The sequence below is a fragment of the Aethalodelphis obliquidens genome, unplaced genomic scaffold (assembly GCF_003676395.1).
Source record: "Aethalodelphis obliquidens isolate GAN/ISIS:26980383/991018 unplaced genomic scaffold, ASM367639v1 scaffold1, whole genome shotgun sequence".
In the NCBI taxonomy this organism is placed as follows: Eukaryota; Metazoa; Chordata; class Mammalia; order Artiodactyla; family Delphinidae; genus Aethalodelphis; species Aethalodelphis obliquidens.
In genome coordinates, this window is record NW_020837945.1 from 90,542,340 (window position 1) to 90,564,384 (window position 22,045).

General features: G+C 36.6%; 1 protein-coding gene across 1 annotated transcript in view; it reads right to left on the reverse strand.

Annotated features, from left to right (window-relative positions):
- Positions 1-22,045, reverse strand: part of NAALADL2 (N-acetylated alpha-linked acidic dipeptidase like 2) — a 1,049,119-nt gene that overhangs the window by 74,516 nt on the left and 952,558 nt on the right. Inside the window, exon 12 of the mRNA XM_027111590.1 lies at positions 21,378-21,471. Within this exon, the coding sequence (XP_026967391.1) occupies positions 21,378-21,471 (94 nt within the window). The remainder of the gene's footprint in view (positions 1-21,377; positions 21,472-22,045) is intronic.

Consider the following 22,045-nt stretch of genomic DNA (forward strand, 5'->3'; position numbering starts at 1 on the left):
ATAATAAAGATCAGAGAGGAAATAAATAGAGATTTAAAAAATAATTTAAAAAAATCAATAAAACCAAGAGCTGCTTCTTTGTAAGGATAAACAAGATTGACAACCTCTGGCCTGGCTCACCAAAAAAAAAAAAGAGAGAGGACCCAAACAAACAACATAAGAAATGAAAAAGGAGACATAACAAGTGATATTGCAGAAATACAAATAACCATAAGGGAATACTATGAACAATTATATGTCAACAAATTTGACAACCTAGAGGAAATGGACAAATTTCTTGAAGCATGCAGCCCACAAAAACCGAGTCAAGAAGAAATAGATAATTTGAACAGACTAATCACTAGACGTGAAATAGAATCTATAATTTAAAAACTCCCTACATACAAAAGTCCAGCAACAGATGGCTTCATAGACAAATTCTACCCAACATCCAAAGAAGAACTTATACTGATCCTTCTTAAACTCTTCCAAAAGAGTGGAAAGGATGGAACACTCCCAAGTCATTCTAGGAAACCACCATCACCCTGATTCCAAAACCAGACAAAGACACCACCAAAAATGAAAATTGCAGGCCATTATCTTTAATGAATATACAGGCAAAAATGCTTAACAAAATATTAGCAAACCAGATCAAACAACACATAAAAAAGATCATATACCAAGACCAAGTGGGATTCATCACAACTTCACAAGGATGGTAAACTCTTACCAAAGTGGGTATAGAGGGAATGTATTTCAAGATAGTAAAAGCTATTTATGACAAACCCATAGCCAATATGATACTCAATGGTGAAAAGCTCAAAGCCTTCCCACTAAAATTTGGAACAAGACAAGGATGCCCACTTTCACCTCTTCTATTCAACATAGTGTTGGAAGTCCTAGCCACTACAATCAGACAAGAAAAAGAAAAAGGAAGCAAAGAGAAGAGGTAAAATTGTCACTATATGCAGATGATATGATACTATATATAGAAAACCCTAAAGACTCTACACAAAAACTACTGGAACTGATAAACAAATTCAGCAAGGTAGCAGGATACAAGATTAACATACAGAAATTGGTTGCATTTCTTTACACCAACAATGAAATATTAGAAAGGGGATGTAAAAAAATACCTTTTAAAATTGCAAGACCCAAAATAAAATACTTAGGAATAAGCCTCACCAAGGAGGTGAAAGAATTATATGCTGCAAACTATAAAACATTAAAAAAGGAAACTGAAGATGATTCAAAGAAGTGGAAAGAAATCCCATGCACTTGGATTGGAAGAATTAATATTGTTAAAATGGCCATACTACCCAAAGCATTCTACAGATTTAACACATTCTCTATCAAATTACCCATGATATTTTTCAGAGAACTAGAACAAATACTCCTAAAATTCATAAGGAACCATAAAAGAGCCAGAATTGCCAAGCAGTGCTGAAAAAAAAAGAACAAAGCAGGAGGCATAACTCTCCCAGACTTCAGACAATAGTACAAGGCTAGAGTAATCAAAACAGCATGGTATTGGCACAAAAACAGATATACGGATCAATGGAACAGAATACAGAGCCCAGAAACAAACCCATACACCTATGGTCAACTAGTCTTTGACAAAGCAGGCAACAATATACAATGGAAAAAAGACAGTCCCTTCAGCAAGTGGTGTTGGGAAAGTTTGACAGCTACGTGTAAATCAATGAAGTTAGAACACACCCCTCTCACCAAAGAAAAAAATAAACTCAAAATGACTTAAGGACTTATGTACATAAGACACGACACCATAAAGCTCCTAGAAGAGGACAGAGGCAAAACATTCTCTGACATAAATTGTACCAATATTTTCTTAGGTCAGTCTCCCAATGCAATAAAAATAAAAACAAAAATGAACAAATGGGACCTAATCAAACTTACAAACTTTTGCACAGCAAAGGAAACCATAAACAAAATGAAAAGACATCCTACAGAATGGGAGAAAATATCTGCAAACAATGCGACTTACAAGGGCTTAATTTCCAAATTACACAAACAGCTCAGACAACTCAACAACAACCAAAAACCCCAGCCCAACCAAAAAATGGGCAGTAGACCTAAAGAGACATTTCTCCAAAGAAGAAATACAGATGGTCAATAGGCACATGAAAAGATGCCCATCATCGCTAATCATTAGAGAAATGTAAATCAAAACTACAATGAGGTATCACCTCACACTGGTCAGAATGGCCAACATTAACATGTCTACAAATAAATGCTGGAGAGAGTGTGGAGAAAAGGGAACACTATTGCACTGTTGGTGGGAATGTAACTTGGTGCATCCACTGTGGAAAACATTATGTCAGTTCCTCAGAAAACTAAAAATAGAATTACCATATGATCCAGCAATCCCACTCCAGGGCATATACCCAGACAAAACTATAATTCAAAAAAAATACATGCACCCCTATTTTCATAGCAGCACTATTCACAATAGCTGAGACACTGAAACAACCTAAATGTCCATCGACAGATGAATGGATAAATAAGTGGTACATATATACAATGGAATACTACTCAGCTATAAAAAATGAAATAATTCCATTTGCAGCAACATGGATACAACTAGAGATTATCATATTAAGTGAAGTAAATCAGAAAGAGAAAGACAAATACCATATGATATCACTTATATGTGGAATCTAAAATATGACACAAATGAACCTATCTATGAATCAGAAACAGGATCACGGGCATAGAGAATAGACTGGTGGTTGCCAGCGGGGAGGGGTGTGTGAGAGGGTTGGATTCAGAGTTTGGGATTAGCAGATGCAAACTGGTGTATATAGAATGGATAAACAACAATGTCCTTCTGTATAGCACAGGGAACTATATTCAATATCCTGTGATAAACCATAATGGAAAAGAATATGAAAAAGAATGTATATATATATGTATAACTTGAGTCACTGTGCTGTACAGCAGTAATTAACACAACATTGTAAATCAACTGTACTTCAATTTAAAAAAAAGAATTAGACAGCCTACCTTTAAAATGATCCTTTTATATCTTTGTTCGTGGTGAAAAGCCAACCATTAGTAAGTTTTTATAGCATAGCAGAACATAATGATTTGTGATAAATATTGAATAGCAACCTTAATATAATACCAAATTATTGAGACTACCTACTGAAATTATCTTGATATTATTCAAGAGACAATTGAAATGTACTTCTAAATTTCAAATGGCAACAGTTTGCCTTTTTTTCTCCATCTCTATGGAAAATACAAATGTATTCTCCATAAGTATTTATCGAGTCCTGTTTTGTGTGTTGTTCGATAAGTACTCATTCTGTAAAAAGACATAAAAGATTAAATCTCCAGTCTTAATAAATTCCTAATCTAGTTAGAAATAGCCCAAAACCAGGGAATAAATAAGTATGAAGTGAAATAAATGCTCATGAGGATGAAGGAACAGATCATTGTATATACCAATATTCTAATTAGACCCCAGGGAAGAAGTGAAACTTAAGAGATCATGGAACTACGCAGAAATCAAGGGCATCTCTAATGGAACTCTTAAAAGTTCTGTAACTTATCTATATTAAAGCAGTTGAGGTAGGGTATTCCATCTGGAAACAATATTGATTAGTCTTCCCTTCCTTTCCCTCAGTCCTCGCTCACCCTTCTAGAGGATGAATCCACATCCAGCTTAAACCCTTCCATTTTTCTAGCTTGCTACAGAGAGGACAGAGCTGGGTATTAAAAGCAGTAATAATATTAAGTGAAGAGGAAGAAGGAAGGAGTTAGGGAGGGAGGAGGGAGGGAAGGAAGGAGGAATTACCAGTCAGTGGATATTGAGATCTAAGCAAGCCAGTTCAGAAGAGGCTCTAAAATGTACTAGAGGAAACAGATCCCTGCTAATCAGGGAATCTCCTGCCTTCTAGCCAACCTCCACCCTGCACTGTTCTCCCCAGTCAGAAGGCAGGGTGGGGTAGCATGAAGGGCAGGGGTCTTGGAATCTGATGGACCTATATTCAAGCCCTAAATCTACCACTTAAACGTATACAACCAAGTAAGACTCAGACTCTCTCTGAGCCCATTTCTTAATCTCTATATTGATCTTAATACTCAACTCAGCTCATGGTGTTAGAGCAATGTCACAGTGAATGTAAGGCACTTAGCAGATTACCTGGGGCTTTGGGGAGTAACCCCTAAAATGACAAGGTGCTTCTCAGAAAACATGTTCTTTTTGAGGACCCTTGATATAGGATCCTAAAACACCCTCCAACAGATCAGAAGCTCAAAGTTATTTAACACACATCCTATCCACAAGCCCTCTGAGGCTTCTGGGTATGATCAGTAACTACAGTGCTGACTACACCCCTTGAACCTACACATGTTCTAACCTGCTAGTGTCTGGGACTGGCACAAACTACCTCAACCTGAAGCACTTCATATCTTGCTGAGTTTCTGCTTGGCAGAAACCTGTGTGTTTTATGACTGTTCTACAATCTCCTGAACAAATTTATAACTGTCTTATTTTAAATAATGATTTTACTGCCTACTACTGTGGCCTCTCTTCAGAGGTTTATACTTCAAAATGTTTTAGTTTATTTCTATCCTTTGTTTTTCTTCTGTGGCTGTATTTTTAAAAACCCACTCAATTTCATTTTAAATTAAGAGTGAAATGTACTGGTCATACTCTAAAACTATATTTTTATATCAGACAGACATAGCCTTTTACTTTAATAGTATTTCACAGTACCTCAACTATGGATGAGCTTATCACAGTTTTAAAGGTGCTAACAATTGCACAATCACAGCTTAGATTTCACTGATTTATAGTGACAAGAAAAAGGATGATTTATGTTCTGCATAACACAGTGGTTAAAAGCAGAATAGAAGATTATTTTGGGGGAAAAATGAATGTTACTTAATGTCATCTTGAAAATATCTTGTGGCACACTAAAGAGAAGAAAAGAAATTGCCAATATGATTACAGTCAGGGGAAACAGCAGTCCTTTATTATCCTACATTTTCTGTTCTTTATGCTGAATCACAATGAATCATCTCAGCTGATTATTTAAAGAAGTTAAACAAACAAAAAGGTAGATAAAGAAGTGTGGGAGCTAGTACACTGCTGATATTCAAATAATCTAACATTGATTCTACAATGCATAAATAAGAAGATATTATTTTAAAAATGCAATATGCCAGAAGACAGTGGATAATTATGTCCAAACTAAATACAATAGAAATCCTTTTTGCAAAGACGCCAAAGTAGCATGTTTAGGAGAATCAGGTTGGCCACTTTTAAAAACATAGGTAACACATTCTAAAGATTATCTCGTATTCTAAATATTATCCAGTGATCTAGGTAGCCAAGGCAAGTGGAAATCTAGCAAGACTCTCAATATATTGCATACAATGGGTTCTCCCAACAGTGTCTGTCCGCCTAGCACAGAAATTGAACCAGGGGCTCTATTATGGCTTTCAGATGTGCCACTGTATTATGTTTGCAACTACATGATCTGGTTATTGGCTGCTTTGGAAGAATGAGCACAAGCTTTCTTTCTTTCTTTTTTTTTTTTTTTTAAGATAAGGACTTAAAAAAATAATTTATATATTTTTTTCTGTGTTGGGGCTTCATTGCTGTGCACGGGCTTTGTCTAGTTGCGGCAAGCGGGGGCTACTCTTCGTTGTGGTGGGTGGGCTTCTCATTGCAGTGACTTGTCTTTGTTGTGTAGCATGGGCTCTGGGTGCACAGGCTTCAGTAGTTGTGGCATGTGGGCTCAGTAGTTGTGGCTCACGGGCTCTAGAGCGCAGGCTCAGTAGTTGTGGCACACGGGCTTAGTTGCTCCATGGCACGTGGGGTCTTCCTGGACCAGGGCTCGAACCCGTGTCCCCTGCATTGATAGGAGGGTTCTTAACCACTGTGCCACCAGGGAAGTCCCAAGCTTTCTTAAATGAATTAAACTAAAATGTGGTTTATTTTTTATCACTCTCTTCCTGAGGCAGAAAGCTGGAGTTTTATATTTAATAACACATGTGAGTTTAATTATGTTTTGGCTAAACCAAGAAACTGAAAAAGGAACGGTTTTAATACAATTAATCAACATGAGGGAAAGGGTACTTTATGCTCTATTACAAGCCATGATTAAAAGTATCTTTTAAAAAAAACCTGACTTTGTTAAGTGTTGCCAGTGAGGCAACACTCATAGTGCAATGGATTGTAGCGCTATCCTGCCATGGGCACAGGGATTTATCTGAAAACTACACTTAGAGGAAAAAAAAAATTCACAATGCAATAGCTTCAAGATGGTGGAGGAGTAAGATGTGGAGATCACCTTTCTCCCCACAAATACATCAAAAATACATGTACATGAGGAACAGCTCCTACAGAACACCTACTGAATGCTGGCAGAAGACCTCAGACTTCCCAAAATGCAAGAAACTGCCCACATACCTGGGTAGCGCAAAAGAAAAAAGAATAAACAGAGACAAAAGAATGGGGACGGGACCTGCACTACTGGGAGGGAGCTGTGAAGGAGGGAAAGTTTCCACACACTAGGAAGCCCCTTCACTGGCGGAGACAGCAGGTGGGTGGGGGGGAAGCTTTGGAGCCATGGAGGAGAGCGCAGCAATAGGGGTGCGGAGGTCAAAGCGGAGAGATTCCCAAACAGAGGATGCGTGCCAAACAGCACTCACCAGCCCGAGAGGCTTGTCCGCTCACCCACCGGGGCAGGCGGGGCTGCGAGCTGAGACTTGGGCTTTGGAGGTCAGATCCTAGGGAAAGGACTGAGGTTGGCTGCGTAAACTCAGCCTGAGGGGGTTAGTGCGCCACAGCTAGCCAGAAGGGAGTCTGGGAAAAAGTCTGGACCTGCCTAAGAGGCAAGAGACAATTATTTTGGGGTGTGTGAGGAGAGGGGATTCAGAGCACCACCTAAACAAGCTCCAGAGACAGGTGAGAGCCGCAGCTATCAGCGCAGACACCAGAGACGGGCATGAGATGCTAAGGCAGCTGCTGCAGCCACCAAGAAGCCTATATGCAAGCACAGGTCACTATCCACACCTCCCCTCCCGGGAGCCTATGAAGCCCACAACTGCCAGGGTCCAGTGATGCAGGGACAACTTCCCTGGGAGAAAACACACCACGTCTCAGGCTGGTGCAACGTCAAGCCAGCTTCTGCCACCACAGGCTCGCCTGGCATTCTATATCCCTATCTCCCCCTGGCCGGAGTGAGCCAGTGCCCCATAATCAGCTGCTACTTTAACCCCCTCCTGTCTGGGAGGGGAACAGACACCCTCAGGTGACCTACACACAGAGGCGGAGCCAAATCTAAAGCTGAACCACAGGAGCTGTGCGAACAAAGAAGAGAAATGCAAATTTCCGCATGCAGCCTCAGGAGCAGTGTATTAAATCTCCACAAATTGATGTACCCTGAATCTGTGGAATACCTGAATAGACAACAAATAATCCCAAAATTGAGGCAGAGGACTTGGGGAGCAAATGTAGACTTGGGCTTTGCTTTCTGCATCTAACTTGTTTTTGGTTTGATGTTTATCTTAGTTTAGTATTTACAGCTTATTATTACTCGTAGATTTTTTATTGATTTGGTTGTTCTTTTCCTTTTATATATATATATATATATATATTTTTTTTTTTTTTAAGTATAGTTTTTAGCACTTGTTATCATTAGTGGATTTCTTTTTTGGTTTGGTTGCTCTCTTTCTTTCATATTACTTTTTTATTTTAATAACTTTATTTTATTCTGTCTTTTCTTTCTTTCTCTTTCTTTCTCTCCTTCCTTTCTTTCTTTCTTTTCTTTTTCTTTCTTCCTTCCTCCCTCCCTCCCTCCCCCCCCCTTCTCTCTTTTCTCTCTTTCTTTCTCCCTTTTCTTCTGAGCCATGTGGTTGACAAGGGTCTCGGTGCTCCGGCTAGGTATCAGGCCTGAGCCTCTGAGGTAGGAGAGCCAAATTCAGGACATTGGTCGATCAGAGATCTCCTGACCCCACACAATACAAAACGGAGAAAGTTCTCTCAGAGATCTCCATCTCAATGCTAAGACCCAGCTCCACTCAACGACCAGTAAGCTAAAGTGCTGGACACCCTATGCCAAACAACTAGCAAGACAGGAACACAACACCACCCATTTGCAGAGAGGCTGCCTAAAATCATAATAAATTCACAGACACACAAAAACACACCACAGGAGGCGGTCCTGCCCACCAGAAAGACAAGATCCAGCCTTATCCATCTGTGTTCTGGTGGAAACCTACACAACCCACTGAACCAACCTTACCCACTGGGGGCAGACACCAAAAACAATGGGAACTATGAACCTGCAGCCTGCAAAAAGGAAACCACAAACACAGTAAGTTAAGTGAAATGAGAAGACAGAGAAACACAGCAGATGAAGGAGCAACGTAAAAACCCACCAGACCAAACGAAGAGGAAATAGGCAGTCTACCTGAAAAAGAATTCATAGTAATGATAGTCAAGATGATCCAAAATCTTGGAAATAGAATGGAGAAAATACAAGAAATGTTTAACAAGGATCTAAAAGAACTAAAGAGCAAACAAACAGTGATGAACAACACAATAAATGAAATTAAAAATTCTCTTCAAGGAATCAATAGCAAAATAACTGAGGCAAAAGAAAAGATATGTGACCTGGGAGTTAAAATAGTGGAAATAATTACCTCAGAGCAGAATAAAGAAAAAGAATGAAAAAAAATGAAGACAGTCTCAGAGACCTCCAGGACAATATTAAATGCACCAACATTCGAAATACAGGGGTCCCAGAAGCAGAAGAGAAAGAAAAGGTACTGAGAAAATTTTGAAGAGATTATAGTTGAAAACTTCCCTAATATGGGAAAGGAAATAGTCAATCACCTCCAGGAAGAGCAGAGAGTCCCACACAGGATAAATCCAAGGAGAAACACTCCAAGACACATATTAATCAAACTATCAAAAATTAAATACAAACAAAAAATATTAAAAGCAGCAAGGGAAAAGCAACAAATAACATACAAGGGAATCCCCATAAGGTTAACAGCTGATCATTCAGCAGAAGCTCTGCAAGCCAGGAGGGAGTGTCAGTACATATTTAAAGTGATGAAAAAAACCTACAACGAATATTACAACCCATCAAGGATCTCATTCAGATACGACGGACAAATTAAAACCGTTACAGACAAGCAAAAGCTATGAGAATTCAGCACCACCAAACCAGCTTTACAAAAAATGCTAAAGGAACTTTTCTAGTCAGGAAGCACAAGAGAAGGAAAACAACTATAGTAACAAACACAAAACAATTAAGAAAATGGTAATAGGAACACACATATCAATAATTACCTTAAATGTAAATGGATTAAATGCTCCCACCAAAAGACACAGACTGGCTGAATGGACACAAAAACAAGACCCGTATATATGCTGTCTAGAAGAGACCCACTTCAGACTTAGGGACACATACAGACTGGAAGTGAGGGGATGCAAAGAGATATTCCATGCAAATGAAAATCAAAAGAAAGCTGGAATAGCAATTCTCGTATCAGAAAAAATAGACTTTAAAATAAAGATGATTACAAGAGACAAAGAAACACACTACATAATGATCAAGGGATCAATCCAAGAAGAAGATATAACAATTTTATATATTTATGCACCCAACATAGGAGCACCTCAATACATAAGGCAAATGCTAACAGCCATAAAAGGGGAAATCGACAGTAACAAAATCACAGTAGGGAACTTTAACACCCTATTTTCACCAATGGACAGACCATCCAAAATGAAAATAAATAAGGAAACACAAGCTTTAAATGATACATTAAACAAGATGGAATTAATAGATATTTATAGGACATTCCATCCAAAGACAACAGAATACACTTCCTTCTCAAGTGCTCATGGAACATTCTCCAGGACAGATTATATTTTGGGTCACAAATCAAGCCTCGGTAAATTTAAGAAAATTGAAATCACATCAAGTATCTTTTCCAACCACAATGTTATGAGACTAGATATCAATTACAGGAAAAATTTGAGAAAAATAAAAACACCTGAGGCTAAACAATACACTACTAAATAACCAAGAGATCACTGAAGAATTCAAAGAGGTAATCAAAAAACACGTAGAAACCAATGACAATGAAATCACGAGGACCCAAAACTATGGGATGAAGCAAAAACAGTTTTAATAGGGAAGTTTATAGCAATACAATCCTACCTCAAGAAACAAGAAACATCTCAAATAAACAACCTAATCTTACACCTAAAGGAATTAGAGAAAGCAGAACAAAAAAAACCCAAAGTTAGCAGAAGGAATGAAATCATAGAGATCAGATCAGAAATAAATGAAGAAAACGACAGCTAGGATCAATAAAACTGAAAGCTGGTTCGTTGAGAAGATAAACAAAATTGATAAACCACTAGCCAGACTCATCAAGAAAAAAAGGGCGAAGACTCAAATCAGTAGAATAAGAAATGAAAAAAGAGAAGTAACAACTGACACTGCAGAAATAAAAAAGATCATGAGAGGTTACTACAAGCAACTCTATGCCAATAAAATGGACAACCTGGAAGAAATGAACAAATTCTCAGAATGTACAACCTTCTGAGACTGAACCAGGAAGAAACAGAAAATATGAACAGGGCAATCACATGCACTGAAATTGAAACTGTGATTAAAAATCTTTGAACAAACAAAAGCCCAGGACCAGATGGCTTCACAGGTGAATTCTATCAAACATTTAGAGAAAAGCTAACAGCTTTCCTTCTCAAACTCTTACAAAATGTAGTAGAGGGAGGAACACTCCCAAAATCATTCTATGAGGTCACCATCACCCTTATACCAAAACCAGAAAAAGATGTCACAAAGAAAGAAAACTACAGGCCAAAATAACTGATGAACATAGATTCAAAAATCCTCAACAAAATACTAGCAAACAGAATCCAACAGCACATTAAAGGGATCATACACCATGATCAAGTGGGCTTTATCCCAGAAATGCAAGGATTCTTCAATATATGCAAATCAATCAGTGTGATACACCATATTAACAAATTGAAGGAGAAAAACCATATGATCATCTTAATAGATGCAGAGAAAGCTTTTGAGAAAATTCAACACCAATTTGTGATTAAAAAACCCTCCAAAAAGTAGGCATAGAGGGAACTTTCCTCAACATAATAAAGGCCATATATGACAAACACACAGCCAACATCATCCTCAATGGTGAAAAACTGAAACCATTTCCAATAAGATGAGGAAAAAGACAAGTTTGCCCACTCTCAGCATTATTATTCAACATAGTTTTGGAAGTTTTAGCCACAGCAATCAGAGAAGAGAAAGAAATTAAAGGAATCCACATCGGAAAAGAAGAAATAAAGCTGTCACTGTTTGCAGATGACATGATACTATACATAGAGAATCCTAAATATGCTACCAGAAAATTACTAGAGCTAATCAATGAATTTGGTAAAGTAGCAGGAAACAAAATTAATGCACAGAAATCTCTAGCATTCCTATACACTAATGATGAAAAATCTGAAAGTGAAATTAAAAAACACTCCCATTTACCATTGCAACAAAAAGAAAAAAATATCTAGGAATAAACCTACCTAAGGAGACAAAAGACCTGTATGCAGAAAATTATAAGACACTGATGAAAGAAATTAAAGATGATACAAATAGATGGAGAGATATACCATGTTCTTGGATTGGAAGAATCAACATTGTGAAAATGACTACTACCCAAAGCAATCTACAGATTCAATGCAATCCCAATCAAACTACCACTGGCATTTTTCACAGAAATAGAACAAAAAATTTCACAATTTGTATGGAAACACAAAAGAACCCGAATAGCTAAAGCAATCTTGAGGAAAAAAAAAAAAAAAAAACGGAGCTGGTGGAATCAGGCTCCCTGACTTTAGACTATACTACAAAGCTACAGTAATCAAGACAGTGGTACTGGCACACAAACAGAAATACAGATCAATGGAACAGGACAGAAAGCCCGGAGATAAACCTACAGACATATAGTCATCTTATTTTAATAAAGGAGGCAAGAATATACAATGGAGAAAAGACAGCCTCTTCAATAAGTGATGCTGGGAAAACTGGACAGCTACATGTAAAAGAATGAAATTAGAACACTCCCTAACACCATGCACAAAAATAAACTCAAAATGGATTAAGGACCTAAATGTAAGGCCAGACACCATCAAACTCTTAGAGGAAAACATAGGCAGAACAGTGTATGACATAAATCACAGCAAGATCCTTTTTGACCCACCTCCTAGAGAAATGGAAATGAAAACATAAATAAACAAATGGGACCTAATGAAACTTCAAAGCTTTTGCACAGCAAAGGAAACCATAAACAAGACGAAAAGACAACTCTCAGAATGGGAGAAAATATTTGCAAATGAATCAACTGACAAAGGATTTATATCCAAAATATACATGCAGCTCAATATCAAAAAAACAAGCAACCTAATCCAAAAATGGGCAGAAGACCTAAATAGACATTTCTCCAAGGAAGATATACAGATTTCCAACAAACACATGAAAGGATGGTCAACATCACTAATCATTAGAGAAAGGCAGATCAAAACTACAATGAGGCCGTTGTAGTTCTGACCTCACACTGGTCAGAATGGCCATCGTCAAAAAGTCCACAAGTAATAAATGCTCGAGAGGGTGTGGAGAAAAGGGAATCCTCTTGCACTGCTGGTGGGAATGTAAATTGATACAGCCACTATGGAGAACTGTATTGAGGTTCCTTAAAATACTAAAAATAGAACTACCATATGACCCAGCAATCCCACTACTGGGCATATATCCTGAGAAAACCATAATTCAAAAAGATACATGTACCACAATGTTCACTGCAGCTCTATTTGCAATAGCCAGGACATGGAAGCAACCTAAGTGTCCATCAACAGATGAATGGATAAAGAAGATGTGGCACATATATACAACGGAATATTTCTCAACCATAAATAGAACCAAAATTGAGTTATTTGTGGTGAGGTGGATGGAACTAGAGTCTGTTATACAGAGTGAAGTAAGTCAGAAAGAGAAAAACAAATACCATATGCTAACACATATATATGGAATATACAAAAAAAGAAAAAAATGGTTCTGAAGAATCTAGGGGCAGGACAGGAATAAAGACGCAGACATAGAGAATGGACTTGAGGATACAGGGAAGGGGAATTGTGCTGGGATGAAGTGAGAGAGTTGCATGGACCTATATACACTACCAAATATAAAATAGATAGGTAGTGGGAAGCAGCCACATAGCACAGGGAAATCAGCTCGGTGCTTTGTGTCCACCTAGAGTGGTGGGATAGGGAGGGTGGGAGGGCGACGCAAGAGGGAGGAGATATGGGGATATATGTATACATATAGCTGATTCACTTTGTTTTACAGCAGAAACTAACACTCCATTGTAAAGCAATTATACTCCAATAAAGATTTAAAAATAATAATAAAATAAAATTAATGTAAGCTTAAAAAAAAAAAAGCTCAAGAGGAACTTCATCCTGCCAACAACCAGGCAACTAAGTTAAGATGACTCTGCCCCAGCTGAGCCCTCAGATTTGTATTTCAATAAATTTTCAATAAATATGTTATTTATTTTCAATTAATATATTTAATATAGACTTGTCTGAATACATCAACATCATTTACAAATTCATAAGAAAAAGACAGAAACTTCATGTAAAGTGATCAAAATTCTTATTGGTAAAATTGAAGAAAATGCTACAGCGACTTTGGAAATCTTTTTGGCAGTATCTGCTGAGGTTAGACATACACATACCCTATGATCCAGCAAGGGGTATGCACGTGCACTAAGAGATACATAGGAGATTGATCACAGCAACATTGTTCGTAATAACCTCAGCCTGAGAGCATCCCAACTGTACCTCACGGTAGAATTGATAACCAAACTGCAGTTTGTTCATACAATGGAAGACTGCACAGCAGTGGAAACAAATTGCATCTCCATGCAACAACGTGTATGAACCTCACACTCATATGTAGGTCAAAGCTACGTTCAAAAGAATGCACATCATCATATCATTCCATCTTATAAAATGTAAAGTCTTCCTTTATAAGGGAAAAATTAGTTTTCAGTGTTTGGCAGTGTTTGCCTTTGGGAAGCAGAGCCAGGTTGAGATTAGGAAGGGCTCAGGGAAGCTCTGGAATTTGGCTTTTCTTCTGTGTCTCGATCAATACAAGTGTTTGCAAGCTGAGAAAATTCACTGAGCTGGATGCTTAGGAGTTTCACAGTTTTCAGCACTTACTATAATTTAAAGTATTTTTGAGATTGTAACTATCATTATTTTTTATCTGCGTTTCACCTGTCAAGACAACTGAAAAGTCTGAAATATTTCTCTTAGCATAAAAAGCATATGGAAACAACTCCCTGGTAATATCTCAGGCAGGCACATGCCCAAGATGACGTTAATATTTAAGCCTTAAGCTCATATAAGGCTGCACTGGTTATCTGAACCATTAAGATGCCTCAAGGAAGAGGACCATATCCTGAATGCTGTGGGGCCTCTGGTGTCCCAGTCCTGGTAGAAGGCAATCCCACATCTCAGGAGGACCGTACTTCTAGGGAGAAAGGATAAACAGAGAAGGACAAGCAGAGAGACAACTGGAAGACAGATGAAGAAATGTGCATATAAAAATTCTTACTAGCCTTCTGCCTCATTTTTTTTAATTGAAGTACAATTGCTATTCAATATTATATAAGTTACAGGTGTACAATATAGAGATTCACAATTTTTAAGAGCTATACTCCATTTATAGTTATTATAAAATATTGACTATGTTCCCTGTGTTGTACAATATATCCTTGTAGCTTATTTGTTACATAATAGGTTGTACCTCTTACTCCCATCCCCCCTCCCCTCTCCCCACTGGTAACCACTAGTTTGTTCTCTACATCTGTGAGTCTGGAAGATGGATGGTGGAAGAAATGTGCATATAAAAATTCAAAAGAATTATTATGATGAGAGACTAGTAAAAATGATAAGTCATTAACGTATTTCAATCAATGTAGTGACACGTGAAATGTAGACAGTGAAAGAAAACTTTAAACAGATTTGGATGAAGTACTCAGAGCAGGGAAGAAAATAATTATCACAAAGGAAAGCTGTATGAATAGCAACAAATTGTGAGATAGGAGTAAACAAAAGCAAAGAAAGTATAACTCTGAGGAAAACAAAAGGGACACCATGCTTAGGGTAAGAATTAAGGAACATTATGCAATGAAAATATGAGTTCAAAGAGAAATGGGGAGAAAGAAAAACTAGTTTCAGGAGACAAACACTGACATAGAGACAACCAGGTTTGTTGCAGACCCAGCTGTCTCAAATCTTTCTTGGATGAGATGTGGAATATCAGTAAGTGAAATACAATCTTTAATATAGTTATGTAGTCAGAATCCATACAAAAATACAATGGGGATTAAAACTGAGCATATTTTCAGGAATTCGTACCCAATAAATGGCTAATCTCTTATCAAATTTCTCCATCATTTTGGGCAAGCAATGTAAGACACTTCTCAGAGAATGCTTTTGAGTTTAACTCCTTGTCACACAAAAAAGTCAGTTCCAGAAATGCCAGTTCAGACCACGAAAAATCTAGCATGGTTCAGAGCTCCCATGGGAACAAGATCTTTCCCTAGGACTGTTTGGATTTTAGATGGTCTGCTTTAGATTTCTCAGGGAGAGCACAGACCAGGTACCCAGGGCACCCATCCTTTACTATCTATAGGCCAGTCCAGAGTTTGAATTGGCGGTCATTAAAACCAAGACTGGAGACAGATGGGCTGAGGACTAGACTCATGCAATTTATAAAGTGCACTCTTAATTTTGCAAACTTCGAAATTCATCTTACATTACTCAGAAAGAAGAAGAAAAAAAAAGGACATTAGATGGGCCCCCATCACTTGTGATTGTAGAAAAGAACCAAAGTGACACTTGAAAATATGACACCAGAAATCTAACAGAAATCATAGCGCTTGCCTCAGTGGCATCATCACCTTGAAATACTATCCCTCCTCCTAAAATGAAGTGATTGACACTAATGAATTATCAAAGCTAATAAAAAAAAAAGATCAAATCAGCACTGTCTGTTTTTTAAAGAACAGTGGGAAATGCTGTCAACAACCATTTGACATTTAGTGAGACAATCAGGAGGTGGCAACAAGCCACAGAGTTCGAAATTACGTTTCCTGCTGGGTCTGGTTGCACTAAATAAATGTGTACGTAGCCAGATCAAATGAACATGACTTTTACTTTACTCGGTCATTTGTCGTTCTTACAATCATGCTAAATAATTACATCTAAAATTCTGGTAAAGAAAAATAGCAGATATTAAATTAAAAGCATCAGAATTATATAGTTGTTAATTATTTTGAAATGCTATTTTTGCATTGAAAAGTGGATAAAGTGAGAAACAGTAAACTTAGTAAGGTCATTAGTTCTCACTCCTTAGTCAGCTTCCAGGTTCAAGGGTGTGGTGATACTTATTCTTGACACCTTCCCTTGCCCCCATAAACTCGTACCATTGCCTTGTATGTGCGTTTTTTGGACATACTTTTATTTGTCACAAATACATCTGAAGCATGTCAGTTATCTTATCAGTCACTATTTACACTATATTCCCATGCACCATGTATAAATATTCATTCTCTAACTATTATGTGCTTGGCATTGACCAAATATTAAGAGCCAAGGTCACTCAGTCAAAATGAGCTTTCAGGAACCAACCAATAAATCAACTCAAACAAATTATTCACTGGTAAATTATTCTTTTTTCTGGTGGTTGTGAGAATGATAGAGAATGGTCTGCTGCTACCATAAACTGTGTAATAAATAAACAAGATGGCTGGTTGTCAAGGGGTAAAAATTACACTGTTGAAAATGCAATTGGATTTCAGAGACCTTCATACTTATACTCTCTGCAGTAAGGAGAAACAGTATTTTATAGTTCAGCCTTGAAGGTCTTTCTTTTTAAACTGTAATTGAGAATTTAAGACTAATCACCATTAACTGCCATAGCAAAATAAGAAAATATATCAACAATTAAAGCTTGTATTAAGCAGTAAAATTATATGTTTCATTTAACATGCTACAGGAACACTATTTAGCTAATGAAGTCGTCTAGCATTGTAGTTAAAACTGAAACTGAAATATTTATTTAGTTGTTGATAAGTGGTGTCCATTATTTACACATTAGAACATTAAAGTATTCTATTTTAAAAATAAGGTTAAAACCAAAATAGAACAGGTAAAATAAATCGCCTACAATTTAGCAAATATTTGAATAACCTTTTACTATAGTACAGATAATTCAAATAATTTTGAATCATGATAACTAAAATACAAAAATGTATAGCTTAAAGGTGACAACTCATATCCCCTTGATCAAATACTTATATGTAGGTCATGGTAAAAGAATAATTTTTGCCCATTTTGGGGGTTACTTTTTTTTTGTTTTGCTTTGTCTTTTTAGTATGGGTACATCTCAAGTCTGGCCACATCTTTGAGTGAAAGTGACAGGAAGACCCAAGTAGTTTCACATCAAAAGAAACAAAACTCAAAAATAACTAACAACTAAAGAAGAAATGGTCCAATATAACAGCAAGAAGCCAAAATGCTCCTGGCTCATCCAACTGAGAACTGGGATTTTGGGGAGAGGTTCATCTAGACTTTGCCATGTCTGGCCTGCAGTGGAAATCATTGTAGAACGACTGAGGTTTGTTTTTTTCCCCCTGTAATTACATGCTTTGAGATATAACTGTTAAAGAAAGGATTATTAATCTCATCTATTTTCAGACCGTTTTCTTTACCTTTTTGCCTTAGCTGAAACCTGGCTCTCCCCTGTTGACATTTCTCCCACTGCAGCCCTCTCAGGCGGTAGCTCTTTTTTCTCCCACGCCCTTTGTACCACTAGCCATAGAAGAACAATATGAGGTGTCTCTAAGTTGCTGCTCATTCTCTGAAGATTTTAGCTCCTGGCTCAGTCACTTTCTCTTAAAAAAATTACTCCTATCTTAGTTCTTGACAATATCAATATCCATGTAGACATAGTCTGGCCTCTCTTCTCCATAGCCTCTTTTCCTCTATTGATCAGCTACCATACTTCCATGGTCATACCTCAGCCCGTACACTGTCATTACCAATATCTGCACTCTTTACATGGTCAAATTTTCAGTAATCCCATTTGCTTATCTTTTCAGCTTATTTTTTCTTAATTCTTTGATTTCGCCAATAAATAAAGTCTATCCATCCTCTTTTATTCATGTTCACCCTCTTTCCCTTTGCATCCTCGCGTTATTCTATACCCAGTTTAGATACATCAGTCCATCGCTATGAATGCTCCTTTGCAGACACTCTCATTTTTCCTTACCTTATCTAGTTCATTACCCTCTCCCAGCAAAACCCTAGCTCTGATTAAATCCAACTCTGCCTGCTTTATGCCTGAATCCCGAGCTGAAAGCTGGAAAAAGGTACACAATTATGTTGAATTATCTCATGTAAAATATATTTCTTTTGAGTGCTTAACGTTGCCCAAAAGACTAATCCCATTTTCATAGTTCATTCACTCTACCACCTTCTCAAACAACTATTTTATTGTGTTTTACAATCTAAGGAGACTTGCGAAGAGCTCCCAACACCACATCTACCCATGTGCCATATGCTCTGCCTTCCTTCACATTTTTATGGGTGGACAACCGCATTCATAACTAAGGCAACGTCCTCCACCTTATGCAGCTTCTAGTCAAAGAAATCATTCCAGCAATTCTCCTTTCACTCTTCTAAATCAAATCTTCACTCTCCATCCGATCATTCTCAAAATAAAAACATGCTAACCATTCTCAACTCCATGCTTTCCATCTACCATCACCTGTCCCCAATTTATCACCTCCCATTCTCTTTTGAACCCCTCTAATCATACTGTTTCATATACCATTCTACTAAAATTGTTTTTGTTGAGCTCACCAATGACTTCCAAATTGCTAAATCCAGCAGTCAATTCTCAGTCCTAATTTTTCTTAACCTGTGGCGGTATTTGACGGAGTGAGTCACTCCTTCCTCTTTGAAAGCGTTTATTCACTTGGCTTCAGGTTATCACATTCACCGAGTTTGTCTCTTACTCTTTGTCTGCTCCTTCTCAGTCTCCTCCTCTGATTCCCCTTTTCCCAATTTCTAAATTCAGGAGTGCCCAGAAATCTTAAACCTTTTCTGTCCTCTATCCGCACTCAACCCCTCAGAAATCTCATTTGGGACAGCTCTCAAATTTATATTCCCACACGAAATTTCTCCTCTGGATACAACCACAGTCAGTTCTGCTCTTTAACACTTATTTTGAAAATTCAAATTTACTCCAAAGTGATTGATATTAGGGAACAGTTTGAGCATAAAGCTAACTTAAAAATTGCTTTGACTTATGCAAATTTTGTTCTACCATGCATGTATGTTTCTCAGGAGAAGAGATTTTAATTTTGTTTTATTTGTTTATTTAGTGGCTGGGTTTTATGTTTTTGTTTTTTTGGTCATATAAGTGTACCAGGCATACAGTAGGTGCTCAATATTTGTTAAATGACTGAGTAAATGGGTTCAAGAGATCCTGTAAAGTCTATGGGGGTTATATGCAAAGCTTTTTGTACAAGTGTAATTTTCTGGAGAGACCATACTTTTCTTTGGATATTCAAAAGGATTTCTAACTACCCACAAAGAAACAGAGTAATAAAATAATTCTAACAATGACCCTTTAGGACTTTTTTCTGACCTTCAGAAGTAGCCTACATTACTTAAAATGCTCATATAGGAATGATAATGCTATAATATTACTTATGGATTCAAAAAATAAACCCAATTATTTAAAAAGAAAATAGAATTTGGAATTTAAAATGACAGTATTGTTATTGTTTTTGCTGGCTTTGTTTAATTTTTAAAATATCTCTTCATATCTTTATTACAATGGTATTAAACATTTATGTAGATTTGAACTCAGAAAAGCAACTTGTAAATCATTCATAATTCTATTGTATAATGTTTCTATTTCACAGTATACTCCTTGAGGCTCCTTTCTATGCATGAGAATTATTCTTTATAGATGAACAAATCTTTATGTAATACAAATAATAGTCTCCTCTTTTTGTTCTTTGAAAGTTTTAAGTATAATATGCTGTAGCAACTGAATTTTTAAAGTGAAAAAATGAGAACTAAAGAAAAGCAAAACAGTCTACAGAAAAAATAAAACAGTTGCTTAAAAGAAATCCTTGCAAAAAATATATTATTCACAGAAGTCTTTAACCCTTTATTTATGCCCATATTGTTCTTATTTTGTAAAATACCATATATTTGATTACTCAGTTTCTAAGAAATATTCTAGGAATAGAAAATTATAAGTGGAGAACAGAGTAACTGCTACAGATAGTGACACTCATGACAATAAAAAGAAGAAGCTTGACAAAAGTAGAAAAAATAGAGACTAGCTTAAATATACCAAAAGCAGAGCAATATGAGGCCATTTAGTATGGGCGCAAAATAGCCCTAAACAGCTCAATTGTGCCCAAGGTCATGGTTTTACACAGTCACTATAATAAAAGTAATAAGAATCACTGAGGGAGAAAAATATTGTTTTGTAGTAGTCTCTGGATTAAGAATCAACCCAGGTAGTCAAAATTTTAAAATAAAAGTAATAAAGTTTCAGATACTAGAAATATTTGGCTCTTTAGAGTGATCCATTTTCCAAGATTTACTGCTTAAGTTCTATAGTGAAAATATTGGCTTTTATATTGAGAAATACATGTCTTCAAATGATCTGATAGTAAGATGTGTGGCTCAAAGAAGAGAAGGAGGGTGCATTTATTTAATTACAATACTGCCCTTTGTGTTTGGTGAATGGTGACAAACTAGAAGTTTAAGTGAAAGATTTGTATATAGATAAAGGGAAAATAAGGATAATTATTAGGTGGTGTTAGAATTCTGTAGAGAGAGAGAGAGAGATTTAAACAGGAAGGAACTTATAGAGACTGTGGAAATAATTTCCTGGTTTCTTCTTTGTCATCCTTAATCTAGGATGAGCCAACACTTCAGTCAAATGGACCCAGCCCATACTTCATGGAAACCAATCCCAAAGGACAAACTTCTGGGCCAGTCTTGTTTCAAATAACTGAATATTAGGTATACCTCATTCTTGTTGACATGGTAGCCCACATTCTTCTAAGCCCTTCTCATGATTGTCCTCTATAGGAAGGGAAATGCTACATTGCCATAGCTAGTAAGATAGTGGATAACTTTATCTATTCCTTGTTCACAATTAGTTGAAGAATTATTCATTTGCTAAAATTACTATAATTCAAAGAAAAATTACCTTTAAGGCTGTTTTGAACTTCTAAAGCTATATCGAGAGCATTAAAGGGCAGAACTGGTTCGTTGGCAATTTGTAAAATCACTTCTCCTGAGAGCTGAAAGAAAAAGAAAAAAACACTAGCAATTAATATTAAGGGTTTTTTTTTTGTTTTCCATGGTTTCATACACTTTTATACACTTATCTAGAGTAAGAAAACACAGAGGGTAAATTTATTTTTATAAAATCTCTTTTTCTTTTAAAACTTTTTAAAACTTTGTTTTCCTGTAAAGAAAAAAAATCTTCAGTATATTTTTCATGTTTCAGAATAGTATAAGGAAAAAGAATATTTTCTTCCTTTTGGGCTAGAATATTAAGAAATAGCTTCCCTAGTTGAAGGAGTTGTAATATGTAAACTTCAAAACAATTCTTTATAAAACAGTTCAGAATGTCACATGATAAAACAATCAAGAACAACTGCAAATCAATAGCTGATTATTGGACCAAGTAAAATTCCAGACAAAATTAATGATCAATTTATTTCATGTAAGATATAATTTAATTTAAAAAATCCTTTAAAATCCACATACTATTTTCCTTCATGCTTTGCTATATTTGTAATCAGCTTTCCAAAATTTAATAACATTTATACATCTTGGAGATCAATGTTTAAATTAAATTCAAAAAAATTT